Here is a 10,728-nt window from a genome sequence, read left to right as displayed (position 1 = left end):
ATACAAACAAAGCAGGGCGTAGGATTTTAGCTCTTTGAGAGGGCTTGAACCTGGGTAAACATCAGGTCCCCTCTTTGTCATGTTATCATCATGGAAAGGCTACCAGCTCGGGACTCCCTACCCGAGATCTGCCGGATTCGACTCCATCCTTGGTGGACCATACAGGTCCCTCTGTGTAGCCGAAGCAGCTCGATGGCTTGCCTCCAAATCTATGATAGTGTTGGCTGCGGCCTGACTTTCTTCCCGGGACAACTCTTTGTCCTCGATAGTATCATGCTTTATGTTGATTCATCTGGTCACCTTGGCCGGATCAAAAAATTGCTCCAGGTCAGATAATTACATTTGGGAACCTGGAGTACATAGCGGATTCTCACGTGAGTTTGCATTATCGGGCTGGGTGTCAGACCAGACCGAAGACCACACTAATGCTTCTGTCTAGACCTCAGATTCAATCCCAGATCAGTACCACGACATGGATCACGCCTCAGATCTCGCCTTGAGCTTGGAACCGAACACTATTGTGATGGACAGGTATCTAGCTTGACCAACAAAGACCCCAGGACCATGTCAGATCGGATCTCGGGAAAACTCCTGCCAAGCCCAACCTTCAACCAGGGTATGGGCGAAGCCGACAAGGTGCTCCTGAATGAGATGTTGGATTGCATTCCGAGCCTCGCGATCTGGGACAATCGACACTTGGTGTACGATCAGATCTGGGAAAACCCAGGAGAAGCTGGAATTTTCAACCCACCCTCCACCCACCTAGTTGCTACCGTCGAGGACTTAACCGACGTCCTAGCCGATGCCTCTAAGGAGGCAACCGACATAGACGAAGAAGTTGGCGACACATCATATAACGCTCCGCCACTTGCCATCAATCACACCGGCAAGTGGGCAGCAACCTCCACCTACGGTGTCTACATGGTAGACACCCCCAAGAACGAAGGGGGAGGAAACCCCACACATCGACGTGCAGCGATGGCGGCTTTGGGCGAGCTTGCTTTAGGCGCTATGGGGAGCGGCAAGTGACGCTGGGCAGCCCGATGGCTTCCTAGGGATGCCAAGAGCTTGTTGTGGAGCTCGGACGCAAGCTCTGCTTGTTGTGGCTGCATCTATGACGTGGCCGACGGAGAGGAGCTTCGGCCATGGCGAGAGAAGCGGCTAGGAAGGCGGAACCGAGCGTGGGAGAGAGGGAAAAGCAGCGGGAGCTCACCATGGAGGCACAAGGAGGCCCAGCGGGTGGCTTAGGAGTAGCAGAACGACGACAGTCGTCGTGGACGTGTCGGTGGCCGAATGTTGAAGACGACGGCAGATCCGGCGATGCAGGGGCTCCCAACACAAACTCGAGGTGCGTGGATGATGCAGAAGATGATGACGGAGCTCGTGGACACGTTGCTACGGAACGGGGGTGACAATGGCTGCAGGAACGACGAGGTCCATGGCGACGGGGGCGCTCGTGTGCTCGCAGTGGCGAATCCGAGGCGAAAGGGGAAGAACTACGTAGGCTAGTGGATGCGGACGAAACCCCTGCCGCCGGGGATGATATTATCCTCGCCAGGGAGGCTTGGATGACTGGCGTGTGGCGATCCCCGGCCAAGGATGCGCTCGGGTACTCCACGGGGGCGCGGTGAACACGAGGAAGACGACAGGGGAAGTTGGGCTAGGCCTTTACTGTGGACTTATGGTCTAGTGGCACAGTGTCTCTTTTGTTCTTTTCTTTATTTCTTTTCTGTTTTACAATTAAATTAAATACCAATTAATTTTAGTTGCATACGCAACTTAGCACATAAATACCATGCAATGTTTTGAGCTAGCATGGCAAGTCTCAACTTATTTTGAATAGTTTAAATATATATTTAATCTAGAAGACTCAATTTAATGATTTTGGATAAGTTTTAAATAGGTTAAGGGCATTTTAATAATTCAAATGATGTTGGATTTTACATGAAAATTACTTAGTGAATATTTGCAACCCAACCAACATTTTTATTTTACTGTTTGGAGAAACAATAATTTGACTTGCAATTTAAATTTGAATTTGGATTTGATTTTTATCAAGGGACAATTTAGCTTAGGAAAAAGGTCATTAGCATGGAACGGCAGCAGGGACGAACCGGCCGGCGGCAATGGAGCGCCGAAAAATACGTCCGAATCGCGACGTGCCTCTAGATAGAAATCTTCCATTGGAGATGCTCTTATAACCACTTTTACGGGAAAAGATTTTACGAGGGCTGTTGGAATTCAGTTTGTCTAATTCACATCTAGATGTTTTTTAAGGATGTCACATCTAAGCTCTCACAAATATATAACGTAGTAACAAGAAACAAAAAAAACTAGGACAGAAAAAATAGACCATAAACAAAATGAACATGTGTCCGTCTAGACCCGTTGGAATTGCTCTCAAACGGCAAAAGTCGAACAACATCACGGAGCGAACCGAGCCAAACCGGATATGAACCGCGCCGTCTCGAACTCTCGAGCCCGCCTCGCCGCCTTCTCCGCCTCGTCGTCACTGGCGTCGGAGGCGTGGGATGGGCGCTTCCGGCTACACAAGCCGCGGGGCCAGCACCTCCTCACCAACCCACGCGTCCTCGACGCCATCGCGCGCCACGCCGCGCTCCGCCCGGGCGACGCCGTACTCGAGGTCGGCCCCGGCACCGGCAACCTCACAGCCCGCCTCCTCGCCTCCCCGGCCGACCGCGTCACCGCCGTCGAGATCGACCCGCGCATGGTCGACGCAGTCACGGCCCGTTTCGGGGCACTCGACCTGGCGCACAAGCTCACGGTCTGTATCTGCCGGCGCCCACCACCTGCTCGATCAAATGCCTAATGTCAAATGACGAATGGAATCTTCTTTCTCCGTTGCCAGGTGATCCAGGGGGACGCCATGGAGACCGAATTCCCAAAGTTCGACGTTTGTGTGGCTAACATCCCCTATGGGATCTCCTCGCCGCTCATCGCGAAGCTGCTGTTCGGGACGTACCACTTCCGGACAGCAACGCTCCTGCTGCAGAAGGAGTTCGCGCGGCGGCTCGTGGCCATGCCAGGCGACTCGGAGTATAACCGCCTGGCAGCCAACGTCCGCATGGTAGCGGACGTGAAGCTGCTCATGGACGTGAGCAAGAGGGACTTCGTTCCCATGCCCAGGGTAGACTCCTCCCTCGTCGAGATCCAGCCGAGGGGGGCTCCGCCTGAGGTCGACCTCGCCGAGTGGCTGGGCTTCACACGGGAGTGCTTCGGGCAGAAGAACAAGACCCTCGGTGCCATCTTCAAGCAGAAAAGGAAGATCCTGGATCTTCTCAAGCGGTCTCAGAGAAGCGAGAGATGCACAAGCGATGCCCCTGGCACTGGCAGTGGCATCATCCTCGGTGTTCTTGATGACGACGGTAATGACGAAGCCTGCAGCGATGAAGACGGCGACAGCGGCGATCGAGCAGCTGGTTTCAGCACGGAAGAGGTCGGGGCTTTCAAGGAAAGGATTGCCGGTGCTTTAGAGTCCACCGACCTCGCCGGGAAGAGGCCGTCCAAGATGTCAAACGACGAGCTTCTTTATTTGCTCAGGCTATTCAACGAGCGAGGGATATGGTTTCAGTAGCACTTGTCAGCGCATCGGATCTCTGATTGCTCACCGATGCAAATGACCGACGCACACAACTGACCCATGTCCATGGTAGTAGCACAGAAGCGAATTTGCCAGTCCATGTATGTTTAGCAGCTGTCTAGGCGTAGGCTGAGTTGGTTCAGAGTTGCAGAGAGTTTCTTTGAAATTTGGCAACCTTAAGCCGAAGATCTCAAGCATGTGCTATTCATGAAATGATTATGATGAAACAGTGTTACTAGGATTCACACATACACAATCGTATTGATAGGATTGCAGTTCACAAATGCAATGTTCATATTAATATAACTCAAAGAAAACTACTGGTAGACAGGACATGACATGAAGCAAATCCTGCAGAATTATACTACTATGTTTCGACTGTTCAACAAAGACTGATAATCATGATTTACGAACAACAACCACCATAGGATCAGGATGCTACTCCAGACCAAACCCAACCAGAACAGGTGATGCAATCTTTAAACGCTTTCCTCCCTGTGGCTAGTCCAATGGAAAAATCCTTAACCAACACCCAGAAAACATCTGCAGCCTGAAGAGTAATGAAGATCTTTCAAAATGAAAATGCAGATAACATCTATACAGAGATTCAACATCTGCAGCCAGTAGATACACTTTTACTTGATGGCAGGAAAGAGTGCTTCATTTTTATCCGGATGCAAAGAGTGTTGCTATGCCTACCATCATCATGGCATAAAAATTCGAATCACCTTTTGTTGGACCATATTTCTAGAAATATTGAACGTGGGAGAAAAGAAGTAACCTGTGACGAGATCATACACTTGAAAAAAAACATAGGAGGTATAATTACTCCCTCCATTTCATAATTCTTGTTGTTGTTTTAGTTCAAACTAGTTAACTGCCCATGCGTTGCATCGGGACATAAGAAATCATGTGAAACATGTATATCTCTAAGATCCTCGTGCACATTAAACAATATTGTCAACATTTGATTCACCATGTTATAAATCACCCTTCTTCGTCTTCTTCACCACTATCTCCACTCCCCATCCCAAACTCATCACCGTCGTTAATGGCACATCCGGCTATCAATCAAATTTTAGGCAAGGGGAGACATGGTAGCTTCAGAAAATACGAGAAAATTCAGTAGCTTTAGAGAAGTTTTAGGGTGAATATGAAACATAAGTAGTGATAAATATTTAATGGCATGGTACAACATGTTATAACTCACACTGAAGGTATAAACACCAGAAAGGGTTCTTCTTACGAAAGGGTTATCATTGCGTACAATTCGATGTAGGCATAGAACATACTCTCTCTGTAAGCATTTATAAGTTGTGACCTATAACGTCTTATAAAAGCTGACTGGAAACACTATGCACACGACACTTTGGCGGACGATTTCTAGATGAAACTGTGAAAATAAACAGAAGAGATGTATTTGCTCTTCTTGAGCCACCGCAATCTTGTTAATCCGTTGCGACAACCACCTCCTCTCGAACCAATTGTTCATCTTGTCCACCTCTGCCATCTAACACACCGCCACCTTCGTCTCCACGTCCTCCTCCTTCACCTGCTACATCTTCACTGGCAGTGTCGTGCCCCTCGGGACAACCTCCAGGTCAATCTACGACACCCTGCTGTTGATGCCGCTCCTGCTGGCTGGTGTGGCGATGTAAATTTATACTTCACTGTATACTACATATCTAACATTAATCGATGAGTATGCATGCATTCAGTACAAAGGCTTATGAAAGTTTACTCCTGCAGTTGTTCTTGAACATGTGAAATAGTTCTTCTCAAGTAAAATGAACAATCATTCCTCAACTTGCTTCTGGACATTAACAAAGCTGCATATAATCTTGTTAGTACAATTCCATAGAAGGAACTACTGTACAACAGAAAAATGAAAACATTAAATGATGGATAAATTGAACCGATCATGGCATAGCAGCGAAATTCCAAACAATATATGTATCACTTGAATTCTTTAATTTTGGATACTGAAAAGATACACATGAATATGTCAGACTGATATGAACACTAATATTGTGCGTAGGAATTCTTGCAACAGGATAGCAAGACGACCTAGGGCTTCGCGTGAGAACACGATGCACAGACTGGCACTTCCGATTCCTGACTCGGTGGCTTCGCGTGTGGAGGCTGCACGACGTGAGGAGGTGGCACCACATGAGGAGGCGAGAACAGGATGAGAAAATCTCATCCGTGAAGTGCCTGCAGCACAACTACACAACCAATTCGAAATCAGGAACTAACCTGGACAATCAGGGGAGGAAGTAGGGGCTACATGAACTGTGAGAGGAAGGAGAGGACCGGCGACAGAGGATCCGACGGCGTCCTGATCGGCAGTATGTATGCCTGGGGGACGAACCCGGCGGCGGCGGCGGAAGGCCAGGAGCTCTGGCCAAAGCCCCCATTGACGCCGTCGACGAAGTAGTTCTGAACGGCGGCAACGAATCCTTGGGTCCCCGCGTCGGTGACCTCGGGTCGTCGCTGGCGAGTGGTCGCCGGCGCGTGATGGGGAGGCGCAAGCACATACGTCCGACGTTCGGCGGGAGATTGGAGACAGAAACGCGAGATGGGAAAGAGAGAGAGAGGGGACGGGGGCGCCGATGCCGTCGCCCTAGATCGCGGGGATAGCACTAGGAGGGTGCGTGCGTTAGGCGAGAGGGAGGCAGGCGGAAAAATCGGGACATGGAAAACTAAATCGGTGGCAAGTGGAGGTGGCCGAAACAAGTGAGAATGGATCGACGAAACGAACGACGTAAGAGGGGAAACGGAACCTTACGGTTCTTTTTAGATAGTAGAGATTATGGAACGAAGAGAGTGCTAAACAGATGGATGTATATATGTATGGTCACACAGACACAGCTGATGATGAATAAACCTGCTAAAGTATTCGTACAACACACTTTGACGCACACTTAGTAGAACTTTGCAAAGTGTGTCAATTAATATGGATCAGAGGGAGTACCTTTTTTCATTGGAAAACTGAAACTAAAATTACTGTATATGGTAAGCCAATCATGTCAGACAACGTAATTCCAATTGAGAAGTGGCAGTCTACACTCAAGAGCTGACTAATGAGTAAATACGCATGCATTGCTTTCATGGAGCAAAATGCTTATCATTACCATTGATCATCGTCATAGCTCCGCATTTTCCTTTTGAGTTAATACACCTGAATTATACGTACAATTTTACACGCTAAAATGCTACCACATTGAAATAAAGCCTACCCTTGCAATTACAAGGAAAGGAAAAAGGCGAAAAAGAGCAATAAGAAGGTTTAGTCCACTACCCTCCACAAACTCCTTATCGGCGAGCGAGATGGGGCAGAGGCGAAAGGCTTCACCCCGACGACGGCGACGAGGGGAAGACGTCCTTGACGGCAGACGCGGCGGTAAGGTAGTTGAGAGTGTTGCGGAGCGTGTCCCGCTCCCGTCTCAGCCGCGCGGCGGTGTCCTCAAGCTCGAGCAGCGCCTGCTGCTCCCTGGGCGCGCCCTCGAAGGTGTTGCCCACGTAGAAGGAGAATGGGGTGGGGAAGAGCCCCCGGCGCAGGTCCCCGACCTCCTTCTCGGGCTTGCCGTTGAGGCGGTTGGCGATGCGTATGACGTCGCGCATGAGCGCCTCGACCTCGACGGCGAGCGCCTCGGCGTCCTCCCCAGGGGCCGGCGTCTCCGCGGGCGGGCGGTCCTCGAGCCACTGCACGGCGGCGACGAGGTAAGGCTTGTTGCGGACGATGCGGGCGACGCGGAACCGCTCCTGGCCCTTGCAGATGAGGAAGAAGCGGTCGTCAGCGAGGCGCTCGTGCTTGACGACCTCCCCGACGCAGCCGACGTCGGAGGCGCCGTCGGAGCCGGCGAAGACGACGCCGAAGCGGAGGTCGGTGTCGAGCACGGTGTGCATCATGATACGGTAGCGGAACTCGAAGATGTGCAGCGCGTGGGTCGCGTCCGGGAAGAGCACGAGCGGGAGAGGAAACAGAGGGAGCTCCACAAGGCCATCGTCGGGCTCGGACGGGTACTGGTCGGGCGACGGCGACGGCGACGACCCGGGCCCTGACGCGGCGAGGCGACCTCGGCGGCGGTGGCCAGAGGCGTGGAGGCGAGGCGCTGTGCGGAATGCGTGGGCGGGGGGGAAAGGGTGGCGGGAGGCGGCGAGGTGGGGGTGGGGGCGCTGGGAGGGGAGGATTTGGGGGAGGAGAGCCATTGGGGAGCGGAGGGATCTTTTCCCCACGGTGGTGAGGAGGGGAACGTGTGGATTTGGGGGAGGTGATTTTTCAGGGGTTTTGTTGTTATGGCCGGGGAAGAAGGGTGTGGGGTCTACGGGCAGAGACAGGGTTAATATGAGTCTTGTGCTTTGTGGTGATGGCGTAGAGGAGAACACGTGGGGGCTTATCCGTCTGGAGGAGCTCGGGCTCGGAGTGGGACACCGCTTTCTTTTCTTTTTATTATTGTTCATCTTAGTTTTTCTTTTATTTTGAGAAAATGCTTTGACATGGTTTTTTTTTTTGCATAGTTATTAAATTCGGCCGGCTAAAGATGGCAATGGATTAAAACCCCTATTAGGGTAAAAGATTGGGAAAAATAAATATCCACGATCATATTTACCTATTAGGGTAAGAGTTCGTATTATTTATTATCCACTCCTCACTTCATGAACATGTGGTCATATTTAGCAAGCTCCGCATTCTCTTAGCAATAAGTGAGGTCTAAAAGCATCTACAGCCGGGTGCCTCAAACCCTCCCATACGGCCGGACGGATGCCTTGGTCAGTGACCGGTAAAAAAAAAACCCAATCGAGACGGACGTCTCAAACGGGCCTCAAACGCCAGGGCTGACTGACACATCTCATATCCAGCTTAAATATGGGGCGGATATGAAGAGGTCTGGGCGCGTCCGCCACGTCTGGCTGACGGCACGCCCCCCACAAAAAGTGAACCAAATCCCCTTCCGACCTACCCCTTTTGCACTTGCTCCTCCGTGTTGGACGTCTGCTAGCTTTGCCATCACCTTTGCACCGGACTGCGCCTTGCCCTCTATGTGTTCGACACATTATGATTCAAAAAGAGCCAGACATAGTCATCATTGTTCTGTTTGTGAAGGTTATAGACCATGACTATTAATCTTCTCTACGATAAGCAGAGAAGATTAATAGTGACAGTCTATATCCTTCGCAAACGGTGCAATAATGACCGAAGCTTATTGCTTCTGGACGACGCGGCTATTTAAGCTGGTCACCTTGCCTCGCCTCGCGACTAAACCTAAAACCCACCGGCCCAATACAGATGTCCAAATCTTAAGTACGAGCAATTTATTTGGTATTTGTAACAGCCCCGCCAGCCCAAACATGGACTAAAGATCCAAAGAGATCGTAGTGCATGTGTTTGCATGTATTAGGTGTTTTGAAAATAGGGTTTATAGTTGCAAATGGCAAAATTTGGGGCAACCCCGATCACTGTCCGTAGGAGTGTCCGTGGACGTTGAGGGCCCAAATTTATAGGTTATGGCTGTAGATGTTATAAGCTTGGGGGAGCTGATATGTTCATTTTGCATCACTGTTGTTATTATAATTTTTTCTTTATAGTCAATATTCACATTACAGCTCAATTATAATGCCTTTTTTCCTTCAATTTGCATAAACTACACGGAGAAGGGAATTAGCACAAAGATCAAAACCATGAGCAAAATAATGGCAATGAACAAAGGAATTTTCTGGAGCTCAATAAATTGAAAAAAATTACAATAAAAACTTGAGGAGAAAAGACACAATTAGCCGCATGGGGGCTCACATGCACCGCCTCCCAACGTGACACCCTTTGGGCAATATTTTCAATTCCTTTAGAAAACTCTACGAGGATTTTTCCACCGCCTTCTGTGAGGCGCAACACTTTTGCCCCGTGGCAGGCTGATCTGTCGGAGCTCCATCCTTCCGGGAGGGACAATTCAAAGACATCATCATCACAACACTCCATTCATCATTAGGATCATCATCTTCAGTAACAGCTTCATCAACACCTTCATCTCCATCGTCACCCTCAACTTTAGCTTTTTGATCTCTGAACTTCTATTCAGACCCTTTGTTGAGAGTAGTGTGATTACTCCTTGTAGTTTACGATTAGAAGTTTTATTGATGAAAGATTCATATGTTCAGATTGTGAATCATATTTTTCACCTCCACTGATCATGATCCCTATGATGTGTTGTGAGTAGTCCGTTACGTTCTGGAGGACATGGGATAAACCTTGTTGTTATTAATCTTGTGAAGTTGGATATAGTTTGATATTGTCATATTATGTTGTGATGTAATTCTCTATTGGTGATGTGCCAACGCCGACTGCACACTTCAACTTCGTGGGCCTAGAGGAGAGCATTGTGTTACTATTTTATCTATGGTGGGCGGTTGGAGTGATGGAAAATACCAAACCCTAAGTTTATGAATTGTTACATGAGGGGGCTATTGGAACTCCAAAAATATATTGCTATGGTTAGATACTGATGTAGGGTGGAACCCTAGGGGCCGATCTTTCACGATTTGGAGGGGATCCCGCGAAGAACATGAACAACACGAGGGGAATCACGAGGGAAATCACGAGAGGAACACTCAAGAACAAGTCCAATCACACATCCACAAGACAATCAAACACACAAGATCCACAAGGTACATGAACAACAAGAGGAAAGATACAAGGTAGAGTTCATACCAATCCTTAGAGGAGTTGAGGTCTTGAATCCTAGAAGGATCTTCCCAAGAAGCGGTCTTGATTCCCCTATGGGATCTTCTCACTTGGAGGTCTTGAACTCCATGGGAATTTACAAAATTCACAAACTGGGCGGAAAAGTTTCTGTTTTCAACAGGATCAAATCAACTATCACCCAAACCATCATAAAGGCTTTACTTGGAACAAACACTAATTAAAATACTAAAACACAATCATAACAGTAGCATAATTGCATATTTATTGAAGAACAACAAGGAAAATAAAAAACTAAAAGATAACTATTGGGTTGCCTACCAATAAGCGCTATTGTTTTATGCCCCTAGCTAGGCATGATGCATAGATTCAAGTATTGTCATCTTTGGTTTTTGCTCCATAGGTTGCCCTCATGATGGACTCATATGGT

General features: G+C 48.9%; 2 protein-coding genes across 2 annotated transcripts; one reads left to right on the top strand and one right to left on the bottom strand.

Moving 5' to 3' along the window:
• Positions 1-2,382: 2,382 nt before the first annotated feature.
• LOC109738046 (ribosomal RNA small subunit methyltransferase, mitochondrial) lies at positions 2,383-3,846 on the top strand. Its single transcript, XM_020297153.4, has 2 exons — positions 2,383-2,785; positions 2,870-3,846. The coding sequence occupies exons 1-2, from the start codon at positions 2,453-2,455 to the stop codon at positions 3,593-3,595; spliced, it is 1,059 nt and encodes a 352-aa protein (XP_020152742.1). The 5' UTR covers positions 2,383-2,452; the 3' UTR covers positions 3,596-3,846.
• A 2,861-nt stretch (positions 3,847-6,707) lies between these two features.
• On the bottom strand, positions 6,708-7,914 carry LOC109738045 (uncharacterized). Its single transcript, XM_020297152.4, has one exon. It carries the CDS (start codon positions 7,811-7,813, stop codon positions 6,953-6,955), a length of 861 nt encoding a protein of 286 aa, XP_020152741.1. The 5' UTR covers positions 7,814-7,914; the 3' UTR covers positions 6,708-6,952.
• Between the last annotated feature and the right edge of the window lie 2,814 nt (positions 7,915-10,728).

This window comes from Aegilops tauschii, chromosome 2 (assembly GCF_002575655.3).
Source record: "Aegilops tauschii subsp. strangulata cultivar AL8/78 chromosome 2, Aet v6.0, whole genome shotgun sequence".
Classification (NCBI taxonomy): domain Eukaryota; kingdom Viridiplantae; phylum Streptophyta; class Magnoliopsida; order Poales; family Poaceae; genus Aegilops; species Aegilops tauschii.
Note: the sequence above shows the minus strand (reverse complement) of the source record. Positions and strands in the feature narration are given on the sequence as shown.

Excerpts from the sequence above, each read along its gene's own strand:
- LOC109738046 (XM_020297153.4), top strand. The coding sequence starts at position 2,453 with ATGAACCGCGCCGTCTCGAACTCTCGAGCCCGCCTCGCCGCCTTCTCC. Across the intron at positions 2,786-2,869 it reads ACCTGGCGCACAAGCTCACG|GTGATCCAGGGGGACGCCAT; the intron begins GTCTGTATCTGC and ends CTCCGTTGCCAG.
- LOC109738045 (XM_020297152.4), bottom strand. The coding sequence starts at position 7,813 with ATGGCTCTCCTCCCCCAAATCCTCCCCTCCCAGCGCCCCCACCCCCAC.